Source organism: Mandrillus leucophaeus, unplaced genomic scaffold (assembly GCF_000951045.1).
Source record: "Mandrillus leucophaeus isolate KB7577 unplaced genomic scaffold, Mleu.le_1.0 Scaffold148, whole genome shotgun sequence".
NCBI lineage: Eukaryota > Metazoa > Chordata > Mammalia > Primates > Cercopithecidae > Mandrillus > Mandrillus leucophaeus.
Genome location: NW_012101454.1, coordinates 5,425,042 through 5,443,316, shown reverse-complemented (window position 1 = coordinate 5,443,316; position 18,275 = coordinate 5,425,042). Strand labels below are relative to the sequence as shown.

Here is an 18,275-nt window from a genome sequence, read left to right as displayed (position 1 = left end):
CATATTTCTATATTCACGTCTCATTTTTATATATAACAATCACTCAACTCTGAAAATCAAGAATATAGAAAAATGTGATTGCTGTTTTATAACAGATCATACATATGCATTTGCACCACATTTACCATTAAAATACAAGTAGCTTATCAAATACTTTTAAACATTCAATGATAATGAATTAAAGCTTATAAGAATTAGAGAAGTTATTAAAGTTTGGAATTTCATATAGAAATAATATTCATTAAACTACATGTACTTGTATAGCTTGAGTTTTCTGAATTTCTTCTTTTATTATATCTGGTATATTGTTGGGCCCACAATTCTTGTACACAAAATTATACATTTGGTCATACCACTGCACTTCAGCCTGGGTGACAGTGAGACCCCATCTCAAAAAAATATATATCACATATATAAAGGTTGATTCATTTATGCAGGTAGTATGTAAAATCTCTGCCATGGTTCTATTCTAGCCCTAAGTCCATAGATGTGCATTATCTCTATCACACTACTTTATCAAATTAAGTAAAATAAATTCTAAAACAAGCAATAATAGAATAGTGGTTCTAACCAGAGTTTCTTTCACATTAGACTTACCAGTTGTTTTAAAAAGATCAATGTCTAGATCTCATTCCTGAAAGATTCTGATTTAATTAGTCTGGGGAGGAGCCAAGCATTGCCTTGGGGTGGGGAGGTGGGGGTAAAGCTCCCAAGTGCACCTGAAGCACAGCCATATCTGAGAACCAATCACGAAATGGTTAAGAACATTAGTTTGGAGTGAGGCCACCTGACTTCTTCCTAGGCCTAGGTGCATGGCATAGGGTAAGTCTGATCCCTCTGTTTTTTGATCTATAAAATAGATAATACCACTGACATGACAGCTGTGAAAATTAGGATAAGGGCTGGGTGAGGTGGCTCACGCCTGTCACCTCAACATTTTAGGGAGGCTGAGGCGGGAGGATCACTTGAGGCCAGGAGTTTGAGACCACCTGGTCAACATGGTGAAACCCTCTCTACAAAAAAAAAAAAAAAAAAAAAAAAAAACCCAAAACCAAAAGACAAAAAAGGATTAGGATAGTGCCGGAAACACAGTAAGCTCTGAATATTATTATTATAATAGTAAAAAGTAACACATCATTTCTAATCTGAAAATTTAAAATGAACCATTTGAAAATTAAGTGCCTATTCTGCTCCCTCTTGACAGAGGAGAGTAAAGGAAATGCTTTTAATAGATTTGTGTACTCTACTCAGGTACAAACACATAAAATTTTGTTTCTGAGAGAGAAGCAGAATAATATCTGGAGTACTAGGTTGTCCAGGTTTATAACTGCCTGGCATGAACTCTGCCAGTTCAAGATGGCATACTTTAGTGTAAAGAGATCTATCATTCTGAAATTAAAATCAATGCTTAAAGCATGCAGATTCTATAGACTACTATGCAAAGAAAATACTTTTATAGTATATGCAGCAATAATCAGTAGAATGTAATTCTTATTCTATCTTTCCCAGGTAATTAACTGACTAGGAAAGTGAGTACACTTTACTCAATGACATACTAAAGCATAAAATTAGCCAAGAGTTAAATTAGAAATATGATTGACTAAATAGTACTTAAACAAAATTACTACTCTAGTGTTAAAATACACTTATTCTGCTTCAGGAAATGAAATTATCAACTATAATGGGATTTGAAGGCCTAAAGAAATCAGGAGAAACACACAATTGTATATCATTTCTTGGCAATAAACTTTAACAATCAGGTTGTATTACCAATTGTATTAAAAAGCCTGTATTTTCAGTTAACTCCAAGACCAACTTGGAACACTTACAAGTAAGGAGAACAGGCTTTTACAAACAGCCTCTAAGGTTTTTCTAAAATTCCAAGTTAACACCTTGTGAGAATGCTAAAGAATTGTAATGAACAAAGACATCAGTTATACATAAGATCTCCTTTAGATCAGCATTCAGCAAAGAGTAAAGGGGAAAAATGACATGAGAACCTTTTGTTTCTTACACTTAGAAACTTCATTTCAAATCAGATTGACTTTTTAATAACTGGGACTCAACTTACATTCCAAGGCCCATTAATTAAATATTCATTATATGTAGGAGGTATTTTATATTTTGTAATCACTTGTCATTCCATAAGTATTAATTAAATTGATACCAACTTACAAACTAATCCAAAAAATTACTCTTTAGTTTTTGTGTACTCAAAGTAAGTACAGTGCTTCCTTCCACAACATAATCTTGATATGCAGAACAACAGTGCTAACTATTATTGTTGATAGGCTAACTACTCACTCTAAATCTGATATGACAATTAAAAATGAAAACAAGTCACTTTTAATCTGATATGACAGTTAAAACTAAAAATGGTCCTCAAACCAATTTATAGACTAAAATAATGATTCTTATAAATCTTATTGGTAAAACTAAACAAATTGGATTACACAAAATATTTTGTATCTTGTACAAAATAGGTATCTCAAGAAAATCACTATAATACAATCTTAATTTTTATATTGTCAAGTTTATTAAATGGCAAAATTTCCAGGAACATCAGTTGTTTAAAAAAAACAAAACTGAAATCACATTGTTCATGTTAATATCCTACAACTGTGGTCTCCCAATAAGAGAGGCATGAAACAATCTGCTGATGTGTAGGGAAAAAAAATCAGTGCAATATACATATTTACCTTTTATCTTTAAAAACAAGTAAACTTTACTAACATTTAGGGAAAAAAGAACATTGGAACTTCTAATAAAATTTTCACTACAATTTTAAATGTTCACTTAAATATTTACTGAGAATTTACTATGTTCAAAAGAGTAGGCAAAGCAAAATGCTATCAATGTTATCAGTGCAATATTAGATAAAATTTAGTATTTCCTCTTTTTAAAAAAAATCTTGCTAAAAGGAAATGATCTTATAATGTCTTTAGGCAGAAACCAACATGGAATCTTAAACATCATTATAGTCACCTTAAAGTCTATTCCATCTCCAATATTTACTACCTTATGGTAATCATTTCCACATCTCCCATGCTGGAACTTCATAAGAACTTTGCTGTTATCCTGATTTCCTCCTCCTCCCTCACCTCATACAGCTAATCAGCCACCAAATGCTGTTGACTTTTCTTCAGCCCCTTTCCTCCAGTTCCTCTGACCTTGCTATGCCTCCTCATCTTTGCCCTATACCTGTGGTCTCCCAATTAAGAAGCATGAAACAATCTGCTGACATGTAGGAAAAAATATCAGCAATTAAATATATTTATTTTTACATTTATACATACTTTTTATCTTTTAAAACAAGTAAACTTTAACAGTTTGTAGAATGAATTATATACATATGTCACCTAGAAATATATAAACTTTATTAGGGGTACAGATTCAAAATTGCTAACAAGGGTATGGAATAAATAAAGTTTGAAAATCACAAGACTAGACTATTAACATGGCTACTTATCTTGTCCTCCTACTGCTTCTACTTCTGTGCCAATGTGAGTTATAGTTCTTAAATGTGAAGCTGGTCATATCCTTTAGCTGACAAAGGATCTTTCCTTGGCTTTTCATTTCTCTTAGCAAAGCTTACAGGGGCCCTTACGAAACAGTGAACTTTCTAACTCTCCAGTCGAACTGTTTTCTACTCTCCACCATTCACCCCATACCCCAACCGTGCAGTATCTTACTGTTCTCTACACACTGGGCCCTTTCACAGCTGAATGCTCATGTAAAGACTATTCCTTCTGCAAAGGCAGCAAGATGTAGTATCAGGTTCCTACAGAATATCTTTGTTGGCAGCTAGATGCCATGGAAGTTAGCTAGGTTACTTAATTTCTCTAACCCTCAGATTCTGGGACCTTTAAATAATGACCGTGTCACCGACCTATAGGACTGTGGTGATACTGTTGGAAATAATACAAATAAAATCACCTGAACACATTTAATCATCATAGCAATTCTATGAGACAGGTATCCCCAATTTATAGGTGAGGAAATTGAGATACAGATAGATTGAGTAGCTTGTCCAAGGGCACATAATTAAGTGGCAGAGCAGGGATTCAACCTGGCTGCCCCAGAGTCAATGTTCATTATTGTTACGCTACCTGTTTCACTAAGTTTGGATCTATCTCAACTCCGGTGTCTTCATTAGAGATGTGAGGAGATGACCAGATGAATCAAGTTCCTTCCAATCTAACATTCTGTTTCTAATTAAAGGCTTATAGCTCAGCCAAGAGCTTCATTGGGTCTGCCTTCTGTCAGTGTCACAAAGAGATAGTGTAAGGAGTGGTCCCTATGAATTGATACTTCTCAGAGGAACACAAAAGATAATGGGGGAGGAAAAATCCAACAGATTCCCTTTTCCTTGAACCTAGTTGACACCTATTATTTTCCACCCAGTTACTATCAGAGTTTACTGGTTACCAGCAAGACCAACAGCAAGAAAGGGAAGATGAGACAGTTTTGGCAGTTACTTCCTTTCCCCTTATTTCAACAACAAATTTGAAATTCATGGCCTCTTTCCCACCAAGAGCCTATCACTAAATTTAGCATAATCTTAGTTTAATTACTCTTGGTTTTTATTTTTATGAAGAGTATCACACACTCTTCATGAACATTAAAAGCCTAACATAAAATTTAACAATTCAAAGAAAACACATTTTCAACATAGCTATAAAAATATACCCGTTAAAAAATGGACATATCATGAAGAAAGGTCTTAATACTCAAAAAAAATCTCCATTAAGCACTACACTGTGCTAGGCACTAGTTTATTTACTGACAGTAAAGCAATGACCAAAATATGGTCATTTACTCTTGTTGGAGCTAACATCATGGTAAATAGATAAGCGATTAAATGAAACATATATGCAGGTATGTTAAAATTTTTTGATTTGCTTATATTCTAAACAGCAATAATGGCTAAAACTGAGTTGTATACCTAAGTAGTTTTGAATTATGAATAATAACTCATAGACAGCTATCACAGTATCTGCCATTGGTACAATTGTTAACATTTTCAGAAAGAAGGGACAAGAGCATCTACTGGATACTTATTTTGTGCTGTTAGACACTGGAATGTATGTATCTTAAGATGCTGTCTTGAAAGAAAGATAGGTAAAACGACCTTGGGACATAATTCTAGAATAGATCAATTTTAACCTATAGACTAACTCCTTTGTTGGAATAATATCTTTATACTCTGTAATTTTACCACCAAAAAGTTCCTCTAGGATAATAAGCATCATAGAACCATATCAAGAGAATATTTTGATAAACACATCCAGGTTCAAAAGCAGTGATTTTTCAAGGTGTGGTAGCTCAAAGAAGTGTACCCATCATATCTGGTTTTACAATATAAACCCCCAAAAGAAAACTGCCATAAAATCTTGGCTGATTACCTAAAAAATAGAGGGTTAAGGCATAGTAAGGGCACAGGTCAAAAAAAAGGTCAAGAAATAGAACCCTAGAGATAAATACAAGTATGTTAAAATATATGTATAAAGGAATAGGAAGATGCCAAAAGCAGTCTGTTTCAGAAGTCTGCCTAGGGTCAAGCCTAGACCCTGGAAAGACAAAAGAATACTTTTTTTTCTCCTAAGACCAAGGGAGGCTCAGTCCTAACACTAAAAGTTTAGCAATATGAATATTTACGAGTTAAGTCACAGAATGAGTTAAATAGGCTTATATGCATTGTCTTGGGAAACTCTATCCACATAGTGTACACTGTTCCTTCAGGAAAATATAGCTTAAATTACAAGTAATCAATTTATGGACTCTTGGAATACAACTCTCAGTAGTTGGCCTGAATAAAATGATTCCATTTATTTCATGATTATAATAATCAATGTTTCCACAATATCCTGCAAAACTGCAGAATTTTATAACAACTGCATAAGTGAACTGTGCCAAAGATCAATGATAAGTAGCTGACTGAAGTCTACATTTTGTGGCTTGCCCAGCACCAGTTTGGCTACCATCAAGCAATGCTGGCAGAGCTGCTTAAGAAACTAATATTCTGACACTGCCATCTGTATTACATAAATGGCTATTTTTGCTCCTTGCATTTTATTTTGGGTATGATAATGTGGAAGAATGTAAGCTACCTCTGAGGGTACATTCTGATGATGTCAAGATGAGTGCTCTTATTCTGGATCTCTGAATTCTCCGCACAGAGAAGAGCAGTAGTAGTTCCTATGGCTATTAGTTAGCCTGGAAACTTTATACATGTGACCAGTGTGACCAAGTTGCCTTCAATCTTTAGGTTACTGGAAAAATCTAGTAAAAAATCAAAACAAAACACCAAAAACCCATTCACTTGAAACAAGTCTCTCAACAGTTGAAACTTTCTTGACAGAGTGTTTTTGTCCTGGCATTGCAATCCATATAGGCAAAGAAAAAAACCAATGTGCGATGCAACTAAAATTATTTTATAGGTCTCAAATGATACATAATTCATAGCAAATAGATGTTAGGAACACACAAAAATAACGTTAGCAAAGTCAGAAAAAGAATACGTATATAAAACGAATACTAGAAAAATAATCAGCTCACCAGCACATCCCTCATTAGGGCAGCTATTCACTGCAGCTATCCCTCTCCCCTCCATGTCTATCCAGGCTCCTACAGATGTCTGAACTAGTTACTCTACCACAGAACAAATCTCTCTATAGCAACTGCAGAATATGTAGGTACTCCAAATCAAATCAATTCTAGTTAACTTCAAAATTATAGACTTCGTTTTCATAATGATGAAAAGCTCTAGGAAAGCTATACAGCTTCCTTTTATGTCTCTAATAAACAAAACACCAATTTATGATTTATTGTAGAAAACATACATTATAGGAAAGAATTAGTATCTTTTTTTGAGATGGGAGTCTTGCTCTGTTGCCCAGGCTGGAATGCAGTGATGTGATCTCGGTTTGCTGCAACCTCCACCTCCTAAGTTCAACTGATCCTCTTGTCTCAGCCTCCTGATTAGCTGGGGCTGAAGCTGCATGCCACCACACCTGACTTTTTGTATTTTTAGTAGAGATGGGGTTTCACTATGTTGGCCAGGCTGGTCTTTAACTCCTGACCTCAAGTGAGCTGCCCGCCTTGGCCTCCCAAAATGCTGGGATCACAGAAATAGTATTTTTTAAAAACAGCAAAAGCCAGAGTTTGGGCTTTACATGAAGAAGAAATGAGTCAGAAACTAGCCTACAGTTTGAATGACATAACATATTAGTTCCAGAAATTGTAAAATTTCTGGACAACTCCTTCCTTTATACTTTTAGTATTCTAAACATCATTGTCTAATAGTGTATTATTTGTTTACATTCCTAATTACTTCCTACTAGACTATAAATTCCTTAAAGACAGATACCACATCTTAATCATCTCTATTTCTCCACTCTCTAGTACAATATCTGACATACAATAAATGCTCAACAAGTATTCCTTAAATAAACTAGAAGTATAACCTCAATTGAAATACATAAATCTCAACTCCCAATTCTAAAATATCTATGTGTGCATACTTACATATATAAAAGGGATAGGTGCTATTTTCATTTTCTCTTTATAATATTTGATTTGTTTGAGAACTAGAAACCTTGTATTGCATAACAGAGGGCTACACAGTATTCCAGGGAGTAGTAACATCAACTTGATCTTAATCACAAAATAATGCCTCTCAGCTAAATATGGTAGATATTATGAAACTGATGTCATAGGGCTTTAATTCTCAAACTGAGGTGATCTTGTAGAAGACAGAGAAATGTCTTAAATAATTCTGAAACCCATTCTATATTTATAAGTTCTAAAGAGATTTTTAAAAAATCACTATTAAGCAACATTCATCACCACTAATTGTTTGCCATGTGCCAAAAAGTTGTGCTACGCATTTTGCTATATCTCATGTAACCCCAATAATGATATGAGGTAGGTATTATTACCCTATTTTACTAAGAAATATTTTTAAACTATTAGGAAAAACTTTAGCTTTAGAGATGATCTGAACCAATGTTCTCATTTTACATATTAAACAAACAAAAAAAAGTATAAAGAAGTTAGTGTTATGCAGGCTTATAGCTGGTATGTAAGAACAAAAGGACATAGAGGAAAATATACCAACAAAGGCAAACTTAGGAAAAGGTCTAACCTGTCTAAGAAATGGTCAGAATTAATATTATTAGATAATTGACACAAACTAGGCCAGAGAAGGTGATTTTGACTAAGCTGTGGAAGTTAAATAATTGATATTTTTTCCTGAAATGATTAGGGAAACTAACAGGTGATAATAAAGGTGATTATTTTTATAGCAGCAGCTACTATTCATTAAATCCTTGAGAATTAATGCAGGTTTTATGTCCAAACCTTCACAGGATTTTCAAATGCATTCCTATGGTCCCAAAGCCAGTGCTACTCTTAACTTCTATGTTATAACATCTCCTCCAAAAGACCCTGGCAGGAGAATGACATGATTATACCTTCTCATAATAAAATAGATTATATATCTTTAGGAAAAAGAGCTATTATATATTAAAGAACGCACACTGTTTGAAACTTATGATGTAAGTGAAGACCTGTGAGCTACAGAAACCACTATTCACTGGGAGGCCCTGAAGGCAATCTCACTAGTTAACCAAAACGGAACTCATCTACCATCTTCTCAATACATTTTCTTTTTGGTTCAGCATCTCTCAATTATCCACAGTATTAAAGAAAACAGAACTCCAGAATTAACTGTCTAGCTATACTACCACCATTATTTCTACTTTTCATTTTTACCCCAGGTACAAGTGTTAAGTAGCAAAAGTGGCCAACCTGAACTGTACTTATCCTTTCTACTGGCATAACAAAGAATATGAGTTTGGAATCAAGACAGACTGGTTTCTCCATTTACCACCTACACAACCTAAATCAAGTTACTATTATCATTTCCATTTACCTTCAAAACAAACATTCCTACTGGAAGCAAGATGTTTTATTGTGAAACACCCACATTAAAAGGTTGTAAGGAAGTGATTAAAGGTGTTTATTCTCACAGGATGCTTCAGTGAAATGAAAGTTTCCTAGTCTGACATTTTAAGACATGGAGGCTTCCCACGTGAAGCCAAGAGATATCTGGTACTATATTCAATATATCCTTAATGAAGGAAGGGGGTCCACAAGGCCTTCAATAATGAAAGAGTCAACAAGAAAGGGGAGAACTGTTAAGATCTACCCACATATAAAAGCAGAGGACAAAATCCAAAGTAGCTTCCACTTAACATCTAAGAAGAGTTACATATAATAAGTAAAAGACGTTAGACACAAAGAATATATACCTCATTATTCAATTTGTATGAAGTCTAGTAACAGGGGAAACTAAATTATAGTGATGGAAGTCAGCAAAGTGGTTACTTTCAAGTGGAGAGAGGAAGGATGCTATTGGGGAAGAGGCGCAAGGAGCCTTGTGGGATAATAAAAATCTTCTATATCTATACGTGACCTAGGTAGTGGTTTCATGAGCACACACATGTAAAAATTCATTTGGCTGAGCACTTATGATCTGGGCATTTTACATACAACAACACATCAATCATAGGGGATGGGGTCAATTCAGAACAAGGACCGTAAAACTCCTAAGATTTTATAACCATATAACTTTGTATAGTTTTACATTTTTGTTGCCATTGACCTATTTCTCTATGGTGACAAGCAGTAAATTTGTTATAAACATAAGTTCAGTGTTTCTTTGCAAGTAGGTAGGAAGGTAGAAGCTGGGCAGTCTACATGGCCTTCTGTAGCTAGGTCTTAGGGGGCTAGAAACAGAAAGAACCCAGGGAGTGTTGGCTGACAAGTGGTGGTAGACACAATGATAGAAGAACATGGAGAGATAGTTGGGCTTGATAGGAAATAAGAATCCCAGAGGGTCTCAACAGTTAATAATTTATCTACATACTATAATATAATCCCTGATGTCCTGTAGGTACTCACTGAGCTTTATAAACTTGGTTAAAAATACACTCTTTTCCAACAGAATTTTTAGAAATGATTTCCTCGCAAATCAATCTGATTATAAAATCTAACTTTAAGCTTGAGAAACATAAACTTTACCATAACCATCATCCGCTCTGGACAATACTAAGGAAAAGACCTATGTATTATATGAAGTTGTACACACTCCATTTTATGGCTTTCATTAGCTGTTAGAACCATGCGCTGTGCTTCTCTGACACATTTATGGAAGATGTTTGTTAGAGTCACAAAGAAGGGGGTATGTGAAACCAATGAACAAACAAACCTAGATTAACCAATCTTTGACAATGTCACCACTCAACAAAAGAAAAAAAAAGGATGTAATGGTCTAAGACAAGGTATAATGAGCAAGGCCCCATAACAAACCCTCTAAGTGGACGATTCCATTCTTACCTTTATCACGATCATAGAGCAAATCTTCTGTTGAGCAAGGGCTACCATCCTGGGATTCCGGGGGACAAAAAGGGGAGACACAGGGTGAATGACTGCTGCAGCTACTGCTGCGCTCCTGGACAGAAGGAGTCTGAGTGTCAATGCTGCGAGTACTACTGCTCCGGTAATGAGCAGGGAGTGGAGCTCTTCGACCATCTGGTATGTCCAACGGCTGTAAGAGGAACACCATTAAACATCCAAATGCTGGTGCATACATTCATCTACATAGAAAGCGCATAGTATTTCCTTTGATTTCCTATTCCACCACTACTGACCCAATTTATTCTTCAAAGGCTAAAGACCAAGCTTGTATCTTAAGCTAATTTCTATATATGTTAACTTTATTGAACTAAACATTTCTTTTCAAACAAACTGTTGGCCTTAAAAATTCCATAGCTCACTGTATGTACCTGTAGGTCAGCACATTCCACAAAACTCTTCAAGGACAGCAGGAGTCCTGTGCCTGGTACTACTCCTGGCACATGGCAGATATTCAGTAAACATTTGCTGAATGAATTAACAAAGCTAAAAAAAAAATCACTTTGACTTGCTTGTAAGAAAAAGTGAAATCTCATATTCACAGGTACAGATTTTTCTGTTTGTTCTTCCTTCCTATTTTAATTTTTTAGAGGCCATGAACAGAACCATAGTTTCTATTTCCTTTGCAAATGATCCAAAATTTCTAACAAAGAGGTTTATTCTATTAGTAATCAATAGAGGTTATTAATGTAACTCAGAAGAATTTTAATATTAGAAGAATTTGGATATCAAATTCTAATTTGGTATCCAACTAAGTAGGACTACTCGTAATTTTCCTTAGTTTGAATACCTTGTTCTCAGTAGCAGAAAGAGAAAAAAGGAAACCATCATCATAGAGCCATATATTTTGGACCTGAGGGTACCTCAGAGCTCACTGGTCCATTGTTTTGTTTTCACAAATGAGGAACCTATAGTTCAGTGACACAGCTAATTAAGTGGCATCAGAGATGCTGCTGCAGTGGACTCTTTCTACTTAACTACTCTGCTTCTGTAAAAATACATCTTACTCCATATTCTTCATTTGTGTGCTAACAAAGTGAGGTTAACAAGTAAAATTCTCTATATTAAGTTACTATATAATTGAAAATATTTGCTGTTATTAAACACACAGGATTGCAATGCTAGGGAAAAGAACCAATATGCTGTTATTTTATTTATAACTTATTTTCACTATTTATTGTGTCTACTGCTCTTACTCTGATCATTGTCATTTCAGAGATTTTAGAAACACTGTTGAGAGGGGAAATGAAGGAAGGTAAAATCAGGTGAGATTCAAAATGTATCAATATTTTCTATACCAAACAAGTGAAGGCTGAAATCCGAAACTTTGCAAATGAGAACTTCATTTAGAGTTCTGCCCCTGCTGCCCCTGGACTGGAGAACAAACAAAGAGGCTGAGGGCTTTACTTGCACTACTAGCATGACATACTCACCATACAGAGAGGAGCCCATCTCCTCCCTGTGAGCCCTCAGCACCCCACCTTTCATCTGGTGGGGCTCCTGGCTCAGGCCAGCAGCACAGCTGCCCCACCCCCTGGCTGAACATCCTGGTAGCAGCGGATCTGTGTTTCTGAAGTGGAGGTCCCAGACGCAACCAAAAGACCCTCTGCCATTACCACTGCAGTGGTACTCCCCTTGCTACCCTTGGACTAGGAAAGGAGTAAAGACCCTGAGTGCTTTAACCACACCTCCAGCAAGCTGCCACTGCCCTAAGAAGAGATCAGTCTGTCTCCCCCAGGATCCCCCCAGCTTGAGCCCACAATGCAGCTGTCCTACTCCAAGCCAATCACACTGACTGGCAGCAGTTCTGCATTTCTCTGGGGTGGACCCCAGAGACGGGTGAAAGGCCCTCTGCCATAGCCACTGCCAAGTTCCCTTCCCGTACTGCCTCCAAGCTCGGAGAGAACATAAAGCCTTAGCTCACCCCAGGGCTGAAGCCTGGGAGTGCCAAGCCGAGATCTGCAGCCAGCACTTGAGTGGGAGAGGAGCCCACACTTTCAGAGCACTGAGAGGGAGCACAGTTGCAATCATGAGGAAATACAGAAGAGCCACGTGGCTGAGCAAGAGCTTACCTACTGGCCATTACGCTTAAGGGCCATCAAACTTCAATCACAGTGCAAACTTCAATACAAAAAATACTTTGCTAATAAACCCTCCTGTGAAACTAAAGACAATAACTCAGCTACAAATAAAAACCTTGTACAATGCCTCAGACTCTAAAAACATCCAGAAAAGTCAACCAACTGTACAAATTATGCCACGGTTGAAGGAACACCAGCCCACACAGGTGAGAAAGGACCAGTGCAAGAACTCTGGCAACTCAGAAAGCCACAGTGTCTTCTTTCCTCCCAATGACCACATTAGTTCCCCAACAAAGGTTCTTAAACAGGTTGGAATGGCTGAAATGACAGAAAGATAGAATTCAGAATATAGAAATGAAGGTCATCAAGATTCAGAAGAAAGCCAAAACACAATCCAAGGAATCTAATGATTACCATAAAATAATACAGGAGCTGTTTGATGAAATGGCCATTATAAGAAGGAACCAAACTGATCAGAGAGTTGAAAAACACACTACAAGACTTTCATAATGCAATCCCAAATATTAATAGCAGAATAGACCAAGCTAAGGAAAGAATCTCAGAGCTTAAAGACTGGTTCTCTGAACTAAGTCAGATGAAATTTTTTTTCCTTTTTTTTTTTTGAGATGGAGTTTTGCTCTTGTTGCCAGGCTGGAGTGCAATGGCACAATTCTGGCTCACTGCAACCTCCACCTCCTGGGTTCAAGAGATTCTCCTCCCTCAGCCTCCTGAGTAGCTGGGATTATAGGTGCCCACCACCATGCCCGGCTAATGTTTTGTAATTTTGGCACAGATGGGGTTTCACCACGTTGGTCAGCCTGGTCTTGAACTTCTGACCTCAGGAGATCCACCTGCCTTGGCATCCCAAAGTGCTGGGATCACAGGCATACGCTACCGTGCCTGGCCGAAAAAATTTTTTTTAATGAATAACAGAGAATGAACAAAGCCACTGAGAAATATTGTACTACGTAAAGAGACTAAATCCACAAGGCACTGGCATCCCTAAAAGCGATGAGGAGAAAGCAAGCAACTTAGAAACCATATTTCAGGATATTGTCCATAAAAACGTCCCCAACCTCACTAAAGAGGCCAACATTCAAATTCAGGAAATGCAGAGAACCCCTGCAAATACTACACAAGAAGACCATTCCCAAGACACATAATCATCAGATTCTCCAAGGTTGGAATGAAAGAAAAAATGTTAAAGGCAGCTAGAGAGAATAGGCAGGTCACCTACAAAGGGAACCCCATGAGGCCAACAGCAGACCTTTCAGCCAAAATCTTGCATGCCAAAAGAGATTGGGAGCCTATATTCAGCATTATTAAAGAAAAAATTTCCAAGCGAGAAGTGCATATGCAGTCAAACTAAGCACATAAGCAAAGGACAAATAAGATCCTTTTCAGACAAGCAAATGGTAAGAGAATTCATTACTACCAGACCTGCTTTAAAAGAGATCCTGAAAGGAGTGCTAAATCTGGAAAGGAAAGAACATTATCAGCCACTACAAAAACACAATTAAGTACACAGAACAGTGACACTATAAAGCAACTACACAATTAAGTCTGCATAATAACCAGCTCACAACACAATGAAGGATCAAATCTCTACATATCAATATTAACCCTGAATGTAAATGGATTGAATGTCCCAATTAAAAGGCACAAACTGGCAAGCTGCATAAAGAAGCAAGACTAAAAGGTAGGCGTCTTCAAGAGACCAGGCTCACATGCAAAGACACCCATGGGGTCAAAATAAAGGGATGGAGAAAAATCTACCAACCAAATGGAAAACTGAAAAAAGCAAGGTTGCTATTCTAACTTCAGACAAAACAGAATTTATACCAACAAATATCAAAAAAGACAAAGAAGGGCAGTATATAATGGTAAAGGGTTCAATTCAACAGGAAGACCTAACTATCCTAAATATACAGGCACCCAACACAGGAGCACCCAGATTCATAAACCAAGTTCTTACAGACCTACAAAGAGACTTAGATGTCCACAAAATAATAGTGGGAAACTTCAACACCCCACTGCCAGTATTAGCCAGATTGCTGAGGTAGAAAATTAACAGAGATATTTAGGACCTGAACTCAACACTTGACCAAATGAATTGAATAGACATCTACAGAACTCTTCAACCCAAAACAATAGAATATACATTCTTCTCATTACCACACGGCACATAGTATAAAAACAACCAAACCAATGGACATAAAAGAATCCTCTACAAATTAAAAAAAGCTGAAATCATGCCAACCACACTTCTGGACCACAGTACAATAAAAACTGAAATCAATACTAAGAAAATTGCTGAAAACCATACAATCACATGGAAATTAAACAATCTGCTTCTGAATGGCATTTGGGTAAACCATGAAGTTAAGGCAGAAATCAAGAAAGTCTTTGAAACTATGGGAACAAAGATACAACATACTCGATTCTATGGGACACAGCTAAAGCAGTGTTAAGAGGGAAATTTACAGCTCTCAAAGTCCACATAAAAAAAAAAAATCAGATCTCAGATAACAACTTAACATCACATCTAGAGGAACTAGACAAACAAAAGCAAACCAACTCCAAAGCTAGCAGAAGACAAGAAATAACAAAAATCAGAGCTGACCTGAAAGAAACTGAGATGCAAAAAATCATAAAAAAGATTAACGAATCCCTGCGTTAATTCTTTGAAAGAATAAGTGAGAGAGACTGCTAGCTAGACTAATAAAGAAAAAAAGATCCAAATAAACAAAATCAGAAATGACAAAGGGGACAGTACCATTGACTCCACAGAAATATAAAAAACCCTCAGAGACTACCATGAACACCTCTATGCATACAAGCTGGAAAACACAGAAAAAACAGGTAAATTCCTGGAAACATACAAACTCCCAAGACTGAACCAGGAAGAGAGAATCCCTGAACAGAACAATAATGAGTTCTGAAATTGAGTAATAAAAAGCCTACCAACCAGAAAGAGCTCTGAACCACATGGATCCACAGCCAAATTCTACCAGATGTATAAAGAAGAGCTAGTACCATTCCTACTGAAACTATTCAAAAAACTTGAGGGGGAGGGACTTCTCCTTAACTAATTCTATAAGGACAAAATCATCCTGATACCAAATTTGGCAGAGACACAACAATGACAACAAAAACTTCAGGTGAATATCCTTGATAAAAACAGATGAAAAAATCCTCAACAAAATACTAGTAAACCAAATCCAGCAGCAGATCAAAAAGTGAATCCACCACGACCAAGCAGACTTTATCCCTGGGATGCAATGTTGGTTCAACATATGCATATCAATAAATGTGATTCATCAAATAGAACTAAAAACGGAAACCACATAATTATCTTAATAGATGCAGAAATGGCTTTCAATAAAATCCAACATCCCTTCATGTTAAAAACCTCCAACAAACTAGGCACTGAAGGAACATACTTCAAGATAATAAGAACCATCTAAGAAAAACCCACAGCCAATGTCACACCGAATGGGCAAAAGCTGGAAGCATTCCCTTGAAAACTGTAATGAAACAAGAATGCCCTCTCTCACCACTCCTGTTCAACATAGTACTGGAAGTCCTGGCCGGAGCAATCAGGCAAGAGAAAGAAAGAAAAGACAGCCAAACAGGAAGAGTAAAGGCACACGATCCCTGGTTGCAGACAATATGATTCTATACTTAGAAAATCCCATAATCTCTGCCCAAAAGCTCCTTGATCCGATAAACAACTTCAGCAAAGTATTTATTACGAAACAAAACATACAAAAATCAGTAGCATTTCTACATACTAACAATATCAAAGCTGAGAGCCAAATGAAGAACACAATCTCATTCACAATAGCCATAAAAAGAATAAACTACCTAGGAATACAGCTATCTAGGGAAGGGAAAAATCTCTAGAATGAGAATTACAAACCACTGCTCAATGAAATTAGAAATGACAATATCAGATGGAAAAACATTCCATGCTCATGAATCGGAAGTATAAATATTGTTAAAATGGCCATACTAGCGGGGTGGCTCATGCTCGTAATCCTAGCATTTTGGGGGGCTGATGTGGGCAGATAACGCAGTCAGGAGATCGAGGCCATCCTGGTCAACACAATGAAACCCCGTCTCTACTAAAATATAAAATAATAATAATAATAATTATCTGGGCATGGTGGCACACGCTTGCAGTCCCAGCTGCTCAGGAGGCTGAGGCAGGGGAATTGTTGGAACCTGGGAGGTGGAGGTTGCAGTGAGCCAAGATCATGCCACTGCACTTCAGCCTGGAGACCGAGCAGCAAGACTGTCTCCCAAACAAAAAACAAAAAACAACCCAAAAAGCCATACTGTCCAAAGCAATTTCCAGATTCAATGCTGTTCCTATCAAATTTCCAATGATGTTCCTCACAGAATTAGAAAAATCTATTTTAAAATTCATATAGAACCAAAAAGGAGCTTTAATAGCCAAAGTAGTCCTAGGCAAGAAGAACACAGCTGCAGGCATCGCATGACCTGACTTCATACTATACTACAAGGATACAGTAACCAAAACATGGTACTGGTACAAAAGCAGACATATAGACCAATGGAACAGAAGAGAGAGCCCAGAAATAATACTGCACACCTATAACCATCTGTTCTTTGACAAAGTCGAGAAAAATAAGCAAGGGGAAAGGACTCCCTATTCAATAAATGGTACTGGGATAATTGGCTAGCCATATGCAGAAGACTGAAACTGGATACCTTCCTCACACCATATACAAAAATCAACTCAAGATGGATCAAAGATTTAAATATAAAACCTGAAACTATGAAAACACTGGAAGATAACCTAGGAATTACCATTCTGGACACAGGACCTGGCAAAGATTTCTTAAGAAAGATGCCAAAAGCCACTGCAACAAAACCAAAAATTGACAAATGGGACCTAATTAAACTAAAGAGCTTCTGCACAACAAGAGTTTTCAACAACAGAGTACACAGGCAACCTACATAATGGGAGAAAATGTTTCAAACTATGCATCTGACAAAGGTCTAATATCCAGAATCTAAGAAATGAAAACAAATGAACAGCAAAAAACAATCCCATTAAAAAGTGGGCAAATTGTCAGGTGTGATGGCTCATGTCTGTAATTATAATCCCAGCACTTTGGGAGGCCAAGGCAAGAGGATTCTTGAGCTCTGGAGTTTGAGGCAAGCCTGGACAAATTAGCAAGACCTTGCCTGTACTAAAAAAAAAAAAAAAAAAAAAAAATCAGCTGGTTGTGATGGGACGTGCCTATAGTCCTAGCTATTCAGGAGGCTGAGGTGGAAGGATCATTTGGGCCTGAGGGATTGAGGCCACAATAAGTCATGATTGTGCCACTATACTCCAGCCTGGGCAATGGAGCAAGACCCTGTCTCAAAAAAAAAAAAAAAAGAAAAAGAAAAAAATGGTGGGCAAATCACATGGACAGACACTTTTCAAAAGGATATACACATGGCCAACAAGCATATGAAAAAATGCTCCACATGACTAATTATTACAAAATTGCAAGTCAAAACCATAATGAGATACCATCTCACATCAGTTAGAATGGCTATTATTAAAAAGTCAAAAAACAGGCTGGGTGCGGTGGCTCACGCCTGTAATCCCAGCACGTTGGGAGGCCGAGGCAGGCAGATTGCCTGAGCTCAGGAGTTCGAGACCATTCTGGGCAACATGGTGAAACCCTGTCTCCA

General features: G+C 37.0%; 1 protein-coding gene across 1 annotated transcript in view; it reads right to left on the bottom strand.

Moving 5' to 3' along the window:
• The window catches only part of GLCCI1 (glucocorticoid induced 1), a gene marked incomplete at its 5' end in the record, with an annotated part of 146,710 nt that overhangs the window by 7,158 nt on the left and 121,277 nt on the right, over window positions 1-18,275 (bottom strand). The window contains one exon of the mRNA XM_011974738.1: window positions 10,402-10,612. Within this exon, the coding sequence (XP_011830128.1) occupies window positions 10,402-10,612 (211 nt within the window). The remainder of the gene's footprint in view (window positions 1-10,401; window positions 10,613-18,275) is intronic.